Consider the following 15525-nt stretch of genomic DNA (forward strand, 5'->3'; position numbering starts at 1 on the left):
ATGAAAGGGAAGGATGCGTGGGTTGATGGCATTTGTCTTCCCACGAAACCGTTCCACGTGCTGAGCCCCTCTCTCCTGGCAGGGGCTGACACCTGCCTGCCGAGGGGGGAAGCAGCGAACGGGTTCCCTGGTTTGCTCTGCTTGCACAGGCAGTTTCTGCTTGTCCTAGCAAACTGTCTGTGTCTCAGCCCATGAGTTCTCCCACTTTTACCTCTCCGATGCTCTCCCCATGGCACCTGGGGAGAGCGAGCGAGCGGCTGGGTGGTGCTGAGCTGCCTGCCGGGGCTAACCCACAAGTGCCCACATCACAAATGCCTTCAGTATAAATTCATCCTTAGCTATTTAAAACACAGCATTTGACTATACTGGAAACACACTAAGAACAGAGAGCACATTTGGGGCTGGGACTTATTTTTGGGCAAGTTTTGCTACTGGTTTTCAGCTGACTTTGTGGTCCTCTGCGCTGAAGCCAATCCTCCTCTTTCTTTCCCTTGTTTCAGGGAACTGTTCCCAGCCTTGCCCACAGCATTCCCACAAGAAAAGAAAAAAAAATGCTTCCCTTCCCGGTTATACCATTCAATTCACACTCAAGGGTGTCATGTCATTACCACGCAGCGGCCAGCTTCAGGAAAAGAGCTGGATATGGACACTTGGTGGGCTTCAGCATCACCCCTGTCTCTTTGTCTCCTAAGCTCACTGTCTGGGAAGCAGCTTCATGGTTACAACAAGGTATCGGCCCTATGCTGGCACTATTGCAGCAAATGGGGTTGCAATGCTTTACCACAATAGTGTGGATGCAGTTTTCAGTAAGGTAATGGAGGTGCTGCTTCCTTTTCTGAGGACAAAAAGAAAAAAAAAAAAGATGTATATTATGTGGTTAAATAAAAAAATTCCTGCTTAAAAACTCCTCCTCCTCACTGTTAATTATAGTTCAGCAGCAGCATTTCACTGTCCCATCCCAGTAACTATTTCTCAGCAATGACTGTCCCTCTTCCTCCCAGCTGAAACTCATATTAAACCATTCGAGCATCCGACCAAAGTGAAAAGCAGAAGAAAAACCCAACTTGCCACTGAGACCTGCTGATTTGGGGGAGGGAAATTCCTCATGCAGCCTGCTGGGCTGGCTGGGGCTCGTGTGCCCGTGCCACGGGTGTTTTGTGCCCCCCCGCGGGGCGATGATGCCCGACAGAGAGCAAAGCACCCTGAGATAAGGCTGGGCTGAGTAATTCACCAAGCAAAAGCCCGCAAGATGGAGCTCGGCTCCAAAGGCATCAGAAAGTTTGTCTGACGGAGGCAGGGGAAAGTGGAAAGCTTTATCCGACTCCCACACTCCCAATGCAAGACTGCACCATGAGCAAGAAGCATTAGAGAGAACAAACACAAATGTGAAAGAAAGTGCAAGGAAAAAGTGCACACAAAGGAGTCATTAAGCCATTGCATGGCTAAAAACGAAAAACACAAACCCACACAAAAATTCCCCATCTGCTAACAGAAATGGGAAACAGAGGGTTTGGGGACTTTTAATATCAGGACACTTCAGAAGTGGTGACTTTTCTTTATTTGTTTAAGGCTGTTACCTCAAGTATCCCCTCATTTTCCAGCTTTCTGCTTGGAGTCCAGCCCAAGGCTTGGCTCTCCCAGTAGTTATTTCAGAGATGTTTTAATTCGCCTCTACTGCTCCTGGGCTTAATTTAGGCTCTCTGCTGTCAGGGTTTTTTTTTGCTGGGGTAAGTACTGACTCATGCCATCTTCCTTAGTGCAGCTTCGGGGAACAGCTGATGTTAACCAAGAGGCAGAAGACACAAGCTGGGACCACGGTGGTTAGGCTGGGTGGCAGAAGTCTCCACCATGAGGACACAAGGCTCACGAAGGTTCCTCATCCAGGAGCCCCGACTCTCACAAGGTGGAGATGAGCCCTCCTGAAGCACTTTCCATGGCACTCTCCCCTTTTACCAACTGAATGTGCCACCTGTGAGATTTGGGAACACCATTCCCACTCCCTCCTGGGTCAGATGGTGGCTACAGAAGCTTCAGGGAGCAAATGGCTTCAAAAGCTAGACCTGTCCCCAGACTCAGGTTTAGGATGCTCATGAGTGCGAGGTGCTGGGTGGAAGGACGCAGCTCAGCAATCATGGCCCCAAAATTCTGGCTATATCTGAGCCCATGGCCATGGGAAATGGGGGAAGCAGTGGTTTCTCCTGCTCTGGTTTGCCTGTTGAACATCCTGTATGTCCATCACAAAACAGAACAGGAAGGGGGATTCCCAGAGGCACTTCAAAATTTAGGAAGCAGCCCACGAGCAGCATCTTCAGTACATTCCCTTTGAGGATCTAAGCTAGGATCTCAAGCTCACAAGTTTAGCTTGTAATGGAGAGCTGGATCCAGGCATGTCACTAACTCACCCCTCTCCTCCACACTCACATTTCCTGACGGTCCTGGGGGAAGTGATTTGGCTGCTGGCAAAAGCGGTCTGTCCTTGGTGAGATCCTTGTGGGCTCAAGAGAGCCACAGCGTGCTGGAGGAGGCCAAACCCCCACAGAGAAAAGCAGCTGCAAGTTAATATCCGCGGGAGCGTCTCTTAATGAGCTTTTACTAGGACCATGTCCTGGCCCTAAGTACTGCAGCAAGCAAGGCAGAAACCTCAGAAAAGGAGGTGAAGCGAAAAAAAAAAAATTAGACCTTAAATATTTTCCCCTTGGTGGCTCAGAAGAGGAAAATTGCAGAAAACCGGCGATTTGAAGGGGAAAACCAGCAGCAGATGTGGGTGCGAGGGCTAGGTGGCAGCAGCAGCTCATGGGACCGCCTGCCTCGCCTCCCTGCTCTCACCAGCTCCCGGGCGGCCCCAGCACAGGGAGGGAACTTGGTGCTACCAGCAGCTGCACTGACCTGCTCTGACTCCTTACCTCTCCAGCTTTGTTGTTGGTGGGGAGGGAGGAGGAGGGCAGGGAGCACCAGGAGGGCTGGTACCCAAAAAGTGCCCTGGGAGAGGCTTTGCGCTTCCCCACTGCTTTTTTTTTTGGGGGGGGGGGGGTGACGCCAGGAGGCCTGCAGCAAGGCAGAGCACATCTCCACAGGCCTGGCTCCCCAGCACCATCCCCCAAAAAGCCCAGGGGCACAGAAAAAGCACCCTCTGCTATCCCCCGTGCTTCCCAACCCCCCCCATGAGCCTGCTGTGCCTCCTGGGGCTGGGGCTCCTGTGCCTGCGCAGCAAGTGGGAAGGGATAAAAAGCTTCCCTTGGCCCCCCTATTTCTGACCCAGAGTTTTAAGTGCTAAATTGCTAGTGCATAGTGAGATGTTTTGTCCTGAGAAATGGCAGCTTGTTCATCTTTGGGAGAGACGGGAGCAGCCAAGGCAGTGCTGGGCTGAAGAGAAATGAGCCCTCACACCACCAACATGCATTCAGCGCCCTCAGGCCAAAGGCCCCGGCCTGGTGCAAAAATTCCCCAACCTGTGGCACCTGAAGGGTCAGACAGGCTGATTGAAATGTTCCCTGCCAGTGTGAAGAACCTGTGAAGCTATTTGGCACAGGCCTGACACGACACCAGCCATGGGTACCAGCTGCTGAGGCCTGGAGGCTCAGGGCCCAGGACGCTGCCATGGGGGCAGGCTGGGCAGCCCTGGCTCTGCCCCAGCAGCTGAAGGTTTCAGAGGCCACTGCAGCCCTGTGTGATGCTCGGTTCACAATTTAGTAACATCCTAAACCCAAAGGCTCCCCCAAAGCCCAAGCATGGTATAGATTGCAGGGGGCCTACAGGAAAGCTGGGGAGGGACTCTGTCAGGGAGGGTAGTGATAGGAGAAGGGGTAATGGCTTTAAACTACAAGAGAGTAGGTTTAGATTAGACATAAGGAAGAAATTCTTCACTCAGAGGGTGGTGAGGCACTGGCACAGGTTGCCCAGAGAAGCTGTGTATCCCTGGAAGTGCTCAAGGCCAGGTTGGATGGCCTATGGTTCTGTGACTGAGAATTTAGCTGATATTTTCAGACCTACCCAAGGTGATCCCAGCATCACGCTTATTTGGACCTCTTTGCTGTTTACGAACAGTTAGGGCTAGTTTTTCACTGTCCAGTCAGCAGCACTGAGAAGCACCAAGCTTTCCACCAGCTCTGGCTATCCCAGACAATTCTGTATCATTGGAAAACTTTGTCTCACTGCACCTCTCCATCCCTTTCCAGATCATTTAACGATGCCTTACTGCAAAGACCGCTAATAGACTCATGAGGCAAGACCTTCATTTGTAAAAGCCCATTTTGTCTCTTCCCTAATAAATCATATTTATCCCAGTATCTGCAATGTCTGCACTTTGCTGTAGTTTCTACCAGTTGTTTTTTTTTTTCTGGTTCAGACATCAAGCTTACTGCTCTGGAGTTTCTGTGACTGTCCCTGGAGTCATTTAAAAAAATATAATAATCTGGTACCGTGTTTGCCAAAGGCTGATAAAAACGAGAGGTTACACTCTCATCTTCCTGCTCTTTTAGTGCACTCGGGTGGATACCACCTGATCCTAGCAATTTGCTGCTGTTCCTTTTAATGGGCTGCTGTAAAACCTTTCCTGTGGCATTTCAGGTTGGCACGGCTGCTCTGACTGGTTCTCTGTCATCCAGAGCTGGGGGGAAATCGTTGTTTCCACCTGGATGTCTGGTTAAAGAAATAATTTTTGCAACTTAGCTTCTCGCTTCCATACTGGTCGCATAATGGCCAAACATCACTATTCCGAGAGGCAAAAATGGGCCAGGCTGGTCCAGCCTCAGCTTGCTCCCACCCCAGCCGTCGTGCTCCTGCTTCTACGTGCCTTTGAGCTTGATGTCCTGAGGAAGTCCCAGTGCCACCTGCTGCAGCTAGGGCTTAACTCGGCTGCCTTGGCACCACTTGCTGCCTTTTGGGTATGTCTGAACTTGCACATGGTCTAGAGGGAAACCCTGAGCAGACCTTTGTCCTGGCAAGACGCACGGCCATCACCACCACCCCATGCCCAACGACAAGCTCAGCTGCAAGAGGTCTTGCAGAGCTATGGCAAATCCAGCTGGGGTGGGAAGGGGATTGCCATCAGTTGGTGTTCTCTGTGCCATCGCCACATCCTGGGGCTCCTGGGCATGCTGCAGGGACAGCTGCCACCCCACCTAAGCTGACTCCTCATGTGCATTTGCAGCAGGCTTTGGTCCCCCCTGCTCATACCTCCTGCAGCGCGCAGGCGCTGTGACTTCCCAAAGGTGGAGGCAGGGGGCTACAAAGTCATCCGAAACGGAAAGTAAGGTTTTTCTGCAAGCAAGTTGCTTTGCTTGGAGTGGAAAAGAAAGAATACCCTTTGCTCCTTTTTGGGTGTTGCCATGGAAACTCAGGCTGCCCCAGCCTGTGCTGCCTGGAGAGCATCAGCCGGGTACCAGGCGGTGGGCGCAGGAGGGGCCGTGCAGAGGCACAGAGTGGGCAGCAGCTCCCTTACAGGCATCACGGGAAGGCATCTCACTCCGAGGAAATCATTTACAAAAACACACTTTTTCTGTTTTTCTTTTTCATTTTTTTTTTTCATCAGTCCTGCAGCTTTCAGTGGTGCAGCCTGTGATGCCTCGGTCCCAAGTGATATTGGGATTTTGGCAGGGGAGCAGGTGACCTGCTCAGGTTGTGAGGGAACACTGGGCTCGTGGCAGTGTGACTGCTGGGCGGCTGGTATCACCTGCATCTCAGGGAGGGGTGGCTCTGAAATCTCCTTCCCCACGTCCCCCAGCAGGCACCAGACCTGCTTGCTGGCAAATATCAATAATTAAGAAGGGCAGCAAACAGCACAGGAATAACCATGGCTGCGCAACACTAACATCTGAATTAGCCGAGTTTATTTTATTTTCTCCAAGGAAAGAGTGTGCAGTGTTTGTGTTTTGTTTCTGGTTATTAATGGCAAATTAATGCAGCTGCGTTGCGCTCACCTTTCCCCAAGGAGCAAGCTGCCAGCGCTGCGCCCACTGCCAGCGGCAGCCGCTCAGACGTGGAACCGGTGATTTACCCCAAAAGGGGTCCAGGGAAGTATTGAAAAAAAAGGAATAAAGAGAAGGAGGGAACCCTGAGGGTTTTCAGCAACCTGGCTTGTGGCTGAGCGGGGCCAGGCGGGAGGAAGGCATCCAACGGAGAGAAGTTCGCAGAGGCAGCACGGCGTCCTGCTGAGGTGACAGAGCTCAGCCAGGAGATGCCAGCTGCCACCTGCCTGCTCCGGGCCATGCGGCAGGTTGCACTTTGCTCCTGTGCAGACAAGCCAAAGGATGTGTGGCAGGTGCTGTAAGGCCCAGAAGAAACCCGTGGGTCTCCCTGCCGGGGAAGGCAGCGCGGGTGCAAACGAGGAGGCTGAATCTGCACCCCCACACGGGCTGGCTTTGTATTTTTTTTTTTATTTTTTATTTTTTTACTTTGAAACAAAAGAGCAGGGGAGGTTTAGCTCGGACATTAGGATGAATTTCTTCACAGAGAGGGTGGTGAAGCATTGGAAGGGGCTGTGCAGGGAAGTGGTGGAGTCCCCATGCCCGGAGGTATTCAAGAGACGTGTGTACATGGCACTACGGGACAGGGTTTAGTGATGGGACTTGGTAGGTCAGGCTGATGGTTGGACTTGATGATCTTGAAGGTCTTTTCCAATCTAGATGGTTCTGTGCCTCTGTATGGGCTTGGGGCAGCGAAGGATGGTGTGAGGGTAGCAGCCTGGCACACTTCATTGAACAACCAGGAGCAAGGAGGGGGCCCTGCCTCTCACCGTCAGACCAGAGACTATTCCCTCCAGCTACATCCCAACCAGTAAAGACTTCATTTAGGATAAATCACTTCTCCATCAGGACGAGCCCAACGGCTGTCCACCCGTTCAAACACCCCATGCTGGCTGTGGACTTACCCCTTCCGAGGCTCCAGGACAGCTCCTCGCCTCCTCCTTGGGGCCGGGGGTTCCTGCCTTGTCCCCACACTGGCTGGCAGGAACCCAGGCACCCCCAGGTGGCTGGGACCTTCAGGAGAGCATGCAGAAGCACAGCAGACCCCATAACATCACACCTAACACACAGGGGCTACCTACAAGGGCTGGGGCCAGGCACCGCCTACAGCAACAAAGCTTGTAGAGATTTGCTTTGCTCACTTTTTTTTTTTTTTTTTTCCCTTTTCCAGCGAAACATCTCCCCTCCCAGAAGACGTAACAGCGATTATCGGGTTCATAAGCAGCCTCTCTGACCTGACGCAGCCTCAAAATGCCAGCTTGCCCACTGGACCATTAAAGCCCACGTCTGCTTCCTAACCTTTACATACGAGGGTGCCCTGCACAACGCAGCGGGGACGGCTCCGCGAAGACCACCTGCCCAGGGGCTGCACAAGACCGCATCCCCGCGCCTCTGCCACCCCGGCTGGAGCTGAGCGGCCACCAGGAGGGCACTAACTTCATTTGGGAGGCAAGGCCATGATTTAGGATTAGCCTAACAGGGCCTGCGATTCGTACAGAAGAGCCTGAATTGATGTGGTAATTAGCCAGAGCTTTCGGAGTGCCAGATATCTCCATGGTGAGAGAATAATTACACAGCTTATTAAAACGAGGTAAAAATGGACCTGTTGATGGGTTATTTATTTATTTATTGTGCCAAATTCCACTTTTGCTAAGTTAAACTCACGGCCTCAGAGGGGCTCGTCACAGCAGAGCCGAGATGTTCAAAGTTAGCTAGTGGCCGTGGGTGCCCAGCTCCAGCATCTGGAGCAGGTCTGATTAAAGGCTGGGAAAGTGGTGGAAAAAGCAAGAAGCAGCCTAAAAAAACCCAAGCATGGGGCCGGAACCTGCTCTGGGTGGCCCTGCTTGAGCTGGGGGTTGGACAAGGCACCCTTCTGACCTCAGCCCCTGTGATCCTGTGAGAGGCAGAAGGAGTTGGGCTGGGGGAGATGTTGGGGAGCATCACCCATGCATGTTGTGGAGAGATGTGCAGGCAGATGGACTCAGGCGTTGGGCACGATCCCATCTGCACGGGGTGGCCGGCAGCAAGCCTTCCCTCCCGGACACCTCGGCACATTTTAATGCCAAAATTGTAAAGCCAAAGAAATAGAACTTTTTTTTTTTCTTGCCACTAGAAGTCAGCTTTCGTTTTGTTTCTCGAAAGCCAGTCAAAATGAGCTTTTTGTAAGGAGATTCTTTTTTTTTTTTTTTTTTTTTTTTTTTAAATGAGAACAGTTTGGGTTTTGTCAGACTGTTACTCAAACTTGCTATTCACCAAAAAGAGAGTCGGAAACCAGAAGAGGACAGATGGCAGAAAAACCTGAAAAAAAGGACCACGCCCAGACTCAGACAAACGACGAGAAAAAAGACCTGATGCGTTTCCGAACGCTACATCGAGACAACTCTTAACATCCTCGCTACCCAAAAAAAGGGGTCATTGTGCAGCGCCCAAATAAAAATACGCCTGACTCATTTTAGGATCCCACAGACCTGCCGAGATTCAAATGCTGTGGTCCCCTCGGGGGCACGGTCCCGCTGCAGGCGCAGGGACGGTTCCGCACGCTCGCCCAAGCGTGGCCACATGTGTGAGCCCGGAGTGGCCGCTGTACCTCTGCCGCAGGACCCTGGGGTCCCCTCGGGACCTCCAACCCCCAGCCACCCATCCCCTGCGAGAAGAGCCGCTTGTGGAAGCTCATCTATGGTGAATTCAGTGCTGCAGCACTTCCCTGCATGAGCAGCGAGGCTGCCGACGGGCTGAAAGCAACCACCAGACTTCTTGTGTGTTTTTTTTTTTTTCCCCAATACCTTTTTTTTTTTTCTTGGCTTGCAGATTCTCAAATAACTCCGCTTTCAGGGCTGCGCTCATCCGCAGGGCGTTGCAGTTGAAAGGAAGGTTGGTTTAATGGCTCAAATCTGAATTTCTGTGGAAAAAAAATAATGAATGCGCTCCTCTGCTCGGCAGCACTGACATAAGGCTGTACTTTGTACTGGGTCTGACCTACCGGTGCATTTCTGTTTGGATATAGCGCAAACACATCTTTTTTATTTAACAGTGAAATTCAAAGCAGCCAAAATGTGTCCCGGAGAGAGCAGGGACAGGGAGCCAGCCTCCACCTTCCACCAAATAGGTGACGACACAGATTTGCTGCAGGGGTGAAAAGAAGACAGCTATTGACAAGAAAAGTAGTCTTTTATTTCAATTGATATTTCTTGGCATTAGGCAGATATTAAATAACACTGGAATGCACGAGACTAGTAACGTATCGACAGCAAGAGGGAGGAGGTGCAGCGAGGTCGAGAAGAGCGGTGCGAGTCACGTCACCTCATTTCACTCAGAAGCCATTTAACGCAGCGACCACCATAAAGTAGGACTCCACTGAGAAATACAAAATGAGGATTGCTCCTTTCAGGTCTGCCGTTAATACAGTAACGCTGGAACAACCGACAGTAAAAACGAACGAAGATTTGCATTCAGTAATTAAACAGAGTGAAGTATCCACAAACTGCTAGTCATGCATCTCTTTTGGAACGGCGATTGGCTAATGCATAAATACCACAAAAAACAATCATCTCCAAGATCGGAATAAATCACAGACAACTAGAAGAAACAAAGCTTGAATTCTATTGTATGCCTTAAATAGATGACCTAAATATTTAAAATTTTACTTCACCATATATATATAATTTATATATATATTAAAAGAAAGTAAAGACCATTAGATAAGTGCAAGCAATTTTCCTCAAAAAGAAAATTGGAACCATGCCCAGGAAAGCTGCGTTTTGTTTTGTTGTTTTTTTTTTCCCTTTTTTTTTTTTTTTAAACTTTCTACTCCATTCAGTCCACCTTTTTTTTTTTTTCATTTTTTATTTTTTTTTAACATAGTCATTTCCGAAGCAAAATAAATTACCTGCCATCTGCTACGTTGGGTCAAAGTCCTACCTAGCGTCCTCCTGGGACGACGGGAACACCATTCTTCCTCCCAGACTAAGCGAAGTGGTATCTCACGGGAAATCTGAACCCTTCGGATCTGCATGTAAACATACCTTTCATTTACCGTTAACACGTGCAGAGTGAACCAAAACATTACGGGAAAGCAGAAATGGAGCTGCCGAAGGAGAGCTGCACTGGTGTTAGTGAGGGGAGCGAGGGCTGTTTTCACTCAGACACACACAATCTGGCAATGGTATCTTATCCACTAACTGTTGAGGAATGATTGAGAAGGCATCCATTTGCGAGCAAAGCTTGAAGGACAAGCCGAGATTCTCGTTGCAAACTGTCCGCTTTGTATCAGAATTGACTCGCGCTGCTGGGGTCGCACTGTAACAACCGCACGATGGAGGGATCGCTCTTGGCACCTTTGATGAACTCCTCCAGGGACAGTTTACCTTCAAAGGAGGAAAGGCAAAACAGAAGAGAAAAAAAACAGTCATTCATTGCTGCCACTCACTGTAGCTTACAAAAAACAATGCACGTATATTTAATCTATTGCAAATGCATCTCGGGGAATTTAGTGCAACGCACAGCAGTCAAATCCCGCTCAAGCCCTTAAGCCTGGATGCATCTTTCTTCTGCAAAACAATCTAGCATAAAACCCTGTCGTTTCTTATTTAAAAAGACAGTACCAAATTAAAAATAAAATAAAAAATACAACGGTTCTAATATCAGCAGCTTTCTGTCCCAGAACTGGGCCGTACAAATAGCACGGAACATGAACAGGAGGCTTGGTACCTGCACGTGTGTGTGCTTTGCATGAGATGCTCACAGTGCTATGCTGTTTTCAACCCAAACGTGCCAAATCTCTCTGCTTTCACCGCCGGGGCTTGATGTGAGCAGTGGCAGCCCCTGCTGCCCCTCCAAGCCCCTCGCTGCCTCCCTCCTGCTCCAAGAGCTCTTCCCTCAGGACGCTGCTGAAACCATGTGTGAGTGTTTGCAGGGTTGGGAGCCACTACTGCCCTACCCACCCGTGCCAGTTCCTGCTGGAAATGCAGCTCCTCGCTCCCAAAAATGTGTCTGGGTGTCACAGGAAGGAGGAGATGAGCGTTTGCTGCCTCTCTCACACCGTGTCCTGATGCAGAAGCATCACTGATGTTAAACCTTTTGCTGAGCTCTGATACCTACACAGTGTGAGGGGCATCCCAAAGGGAAGGTTTCAGCTGTGGGAGATGCTGAGGGTTCCTCTCTGCTGTTCATTAAACCCCCTAGCTCAGGGTTCAATCCTAGTTTCTGGCTAACGTCTCCAAAAAAAAAATTGTTTTCTTAACTTTTTGTCAGTCTGAAAAAGAGCACTCCTAACTATCACGAAGTTTATTAGCGTTTCCCTTTCCTCGCAATGCTTAAAAGCAGCGCACAAAGGAGAAGCTATTAGCTGTGCCCCACAGCGGAGTGGGGCAGAAGAAGCATTTCAAGCCACCGAGAGGAGCGGGAGATCCATCCCTGGCTCCCTGGGCTCCCTGGCAGGGAGCGAGCATTGCTAACGTGGGAGCCTGCAGCAGCCTCTCTCTGTTACCTTTCCCCCGTGCAGATTTTATTGTTTGGCAGCGCGCGGCTCACGGGGCGATATTTTACCAGGAACGAGCTGACTTTATCTCAGCGACAAGGTGCAGCAGATGGAGGATGCATAGAGCAGGTTTTGCTGTATATTTTGTCATGAAACGCTCTTAAATCAGAAATAGCCTTTCTAGACGTAAAGCCATATTGTTACAGGTCTCTGTACCAGCATGAGAACCACATCCTCGCCCCGTGAGCATCTCCCCCTCGAGCAGGACGAGGCTGAGACCGTACCGTCATTGTTTGTGTCCATCTGTCTGAAGATCTTGTCTGTCCGCTTCTCTGGAGTGGATTCGTCTTCTGGCATTTTCATTACTGATGAAACCATTTTGTAGATTGCCTGAGTATTAAAAAAAAAAAAAAAAAAAAAAGGACATAGGAAAAACATGACCCAAACTACAAAGCATCAGGACTGAGAAAATTAATTTAAGCCTGCAGCAATAAAAAAAGGCAGCTGACCCCAGCAGGCAGCTGTGGGACTTTACAAACCAAAACAAATACAAATTTCTGACTGCAGGGTTTTTTTATTTTTCTTTCCTGTGTTCACTTGCACTTCAAAGAAGCACCCACGCTGCTGGGTCAGTTTAAGAGAAAGTTGGGGTTTAGGCTAACGTGCAGGCTGGCCCCAGAGCCAGCCGTGGGGCCATGCTCCCAGCCTTCAGGGGATGAAGACATGATACAGTCTTTAATTTTGAGCTCACGTTGACTCAGATTTGAAGTTTCAGAGCCTGTGGTATCGATTTTGAGATTAACCAGGTGAGTAGAATTTGCATTTAGGTCTTTATGGCCCCACCAAAACCCCACCAAGGAATCCTCAGGGAGAGCTGCAAGACTTTGGCCTTGCTGCAGTTGCATGGAGCCTCATTTATCTCTCAGGACCTTTGCACCTCCTAGGTCCCATCGTGGCCCCAAACTGCCCCTTGGGGACACGGGAGGGACCCAGCTCCATACACCAAACGTCTCCAGCTCCAAATGTCTCAAGCCAAGAAGTTACAACAACGAACATAAAATAAAAGACAGAGCCTCCTCACCTGCACGATTTCCAGCATTTCCCCGCGGCTGATGTACCCGTTGCCGTCCAGGTCGTACATGCTGAACGCCCACTTGAGCTTCTGCTCGAGCTTGCCCCGCGAGGTGACGCTCAGCGCGATGATGAATTCCCTGAAGTCGATCGTCCCGTCGCCGTTGGTGTCGAAGGTGCGGAACACGTGCTCGGCGAACTTGGACGCGTCGCCGTAGGGGAAGAAGTTGGCGTAGATTTTTTTGAACTCCTCCACAGTCAAATGGCCCGTCGGGCAATCTTTTAGGAAGCCCTTGTACCACTCCTGCAGCTCGTGGTCCGTGAACTCGGTGTTCTCGCGCAGGTCCTGCAGCACCTCGGGGCGCAGCTTGCTGTTCTGCTTCCCCATCCTCTCCCGGAGCCCGGCTCAGCTGCTGCCAAGCGAGAGAGCACCCGCGTCAGCTCCAGCCCCGCGCGAGCCTGCCTGCCTGGTGCAGACCCTGTACGGGGCAAGGGGACAAGGGCAGAGGGAGGATGAGATCACAGAATGACAGGATTGTAGGGGTTGGAAGGGACCTCGAAAGATCATCGGGTCCAACCCCCCTGCCAAAGCAGGTTCCCTAGAGCAGGCTGCCCAGGTAGGCGTCCAGACGGGCCTTGAATATCTCCAAAGAAGGAGACCCCACAACCTCCCTGGGCAGCCTGTCCCAGTGCTCCGTCACCCTCACCGTGAAGAAGTTCTTTCGCATGTTGGTGCGGAACTTCCTGTGCTCCATTTTGTGGCCATTGCCCCTTGTCCTGTCCCCACAAACCACTGGAAAGAGGTTGGCCAAATCCCTCTGTCTCCCACACCTCAGGTATTTATACACATTGATGAGATCCCCTCTCAGTCTTCTCTTCTCCAGGCTGAGCAGACCCAGGTCTCGCAGCCTTTCCTCACAGGGAAGATGCTCCAGGCCCCGTATCATCTTTGTGGCCCTCTGCTGGACTCTTTCCAGATGCTGGATTTGCCTGTCCTACTAGGAAAGCACCCCATTTTGTTTAACCCTCGCAGTTAATATGATGTGGGAGCATCTCCTCCCTCCCCGTTCCTCTCCGCAGCAGTGTCACAGGGCCCCAGTGAGACGGGGTTGGCAGAGCAACTCCTTCCACCTTTATTGGGGCTTGTGCGCCTCTGCAAGCTTGTTCAGTAAGTTCATTACTCCACAGCACGGGCAAAAGGCAAACGTCATGCTTTTATCAGGGTTTTTAGGAGGGGGGAGGATTGTCCCCTCCTGTGACAGTGCCCGTGATGTGCGGGTGGCCTGCACAGGCCCAGCAACAAGCAAGAGCCTTTGACACAGCAAAAGACAGTCAGTGTGTATTTAGGAGAGGAAACAAAATGGGTATCACGATGGATTTTTGGATCTTATCCCTTCCAGCCTTTTTTGTGGCCTCCCAGCAATACCCAGGCAGGGCGATGCTGCCACCTCGCTGCAGATCCACGAAGAGGTTGAGGAGCATCTCCCATCCCGAGCCCCAAATGTCCAGCAGGACAGAACCACAGCCTGGGACAGCCTCACTAGGGGGTGCTCCTACGTGTAACAACCCCAAGTAATTACCAGGGCGTTTCCACAAGGTTTGTACAGAGTTACGTCCGAGCCCCTACAAACAGGGAGGACTGAGCCCAGCACAAATGCCTTCCTTGACGTCCCTGCTATGCTTGCCCAAAACCAGGGCAGAAGGCAGGTCAGGACGAGCCCAGCACCCGTGTGGCTGCACAGCACCGCTCCTCAGCCCCAGGAAACAGCAAGAGCCGAGCAACAAAGCATGCAGAAACGAATACCAGGGAAAAACGTAACAGGGGCTAAGCGCTTCCCAAAGAGTAAAAAATCCCAGGCATGCATAAGAACCTAAAAAAATGTTAAAGGTCAGCAAAAAATAAGTTGCTGTGCAGCAGAGGGCTTTTCACCAGCTGAATTTAACCTCATTTTATCTGTATCCCACTTATTCTCTCTGTCGCCTGAGCAATGTGAAAAATCCCCGTCCTGCCCTGTGACTTGATGCTCGGAGACAAAAAACCAGCCAGCTGCTCATTAGTACAATGCATCAGGCTAGGCAGAAAACTCTGTTATCATCAGCGCTTCTGTTTTCTAGAAAGCTGCAACTATTTCAGCTCCGAAGCTTTATTTCTGCTCTTTGCAGGGCAGTTTTCTGCGGGTCCCATACCTCTGCTCACCCCCAGCGTGCGGGGAAGCTCCTGGTCTCTGCCAGCATCCCCTGCAGGAATGCCCGGGGCCATTCCCCCTTTTCCTAAAATACCTTTATTATTCCCGTTCCCTTAAAAGGAGAAGCCCCTCGCCAGCAGAGAGGCAAGAAGTTACCCTCATTTATTGGATTTCAATGCTTCTAATCGCGGTAAGATGTATCCTGATATTTGGACGGATGCTCATTTAGTATCATCCCCAAAAGCTTTATGCCGCAGTAGTCTTTGCATTCAACAAATTACAGGTTATTTCAACCCTCCCTCCTCTTTTGGGTCATGTTATATCAGAAAAGTGATGTGCAATGATCTAAACATAACCCTTTTTTTGCATATGAGCTTTCTGAAAGGCTCGCTAATGTGTTCAACCCAAATATAACCCCGCAGTTGTTGTAACCAATTTGTTAAGAATAATTAAACAACCAGCATTAACATTAATTTATTAAAGCAGGTCTAAAAACCACCTTCGACGTGAATTGTGTTTCAGGTAGCTCCTACAAAACGAAACGCCTAAACAGCTCATTAATCATGACAGCCCCCCCCCCCTGCTGCTGGCACCCAGCTGACATTTCACTCGATTGCTGTAAAATGCTTTCATCAAATCGCTTTCCAGAGGCTCATCGGCTGATTTAGCTGCGAGGCCACTCGGAGGACGGCTGCTAATGGAAATTGCAGGGAGCGGGCTCGGGATGCTCAGGTCAGTGCTGTGATTAGGGCAGTGGGTTGTCGTGGTGGTGTGTTTTTTTTTTTTTTCCAAGAGCTTGTGCCAGCTGAACCTCTTGCGAGCCTGAGAC

At 50.5% G+C, this 15525-nt stretch overlaps 1 protein-coding gene across 7 annotated transcripts in view; it reads right to left on the reverse strand.

Moving 5' to 3' along the window:
* Positions 1-9112: 9112 nt before the first annotated feature.
* The window catches only part of HPCAL1 (hippocalcin like 1), a 56028-nt gene continuing 49615 nt past the window's right edge, over positions 9113-15525 (reverse strand). For 4 of the 7 annotated variants that reach the window (XM_040551292.1, XM_040551299.1, XM_040551298.1 and 1 more), the window contains 3 exons: positions 12521-12923; positions 11724-11829; positions 9113-10327 (listed from right to left, as the gene is read on the reverse strand). In XM_040551292.1, the coding sequence (XP_040407226.1) occupies positions 10230-10327; positions 11724-11829; positions 12521-12898 (582 nt within the window). In that variant the 5' untranslated portion in view covers positions 12899-12923 and the 3' untranslated portion in view covers positions 9113-10229. Of the gene's footprint in view, positions 10328-11723; positions 11830-12520; positions 12990-15525 lie in introns of all 7 variants that reach the window. The other 3 variants (XM_040551293.1, XM_040551294.1, XM_040551297.1) reach the window with 2 other exon arrangements.

Source organism: Cygnus olor, chromosome 3 (assembly GCF_009769625.2).
Source record: "Cygnus olor isolate bCygOlo1 chromosome 3, bCygOlo1.pri.v2, whole genome shotgun sequence".
NCBI classification, from domain to species: domain Eukaryota; kingdom Metazoa; phylum Chordata; class Aves; order Anseriformes; family Anatidae; genus Cygnus; species Cygnus olor.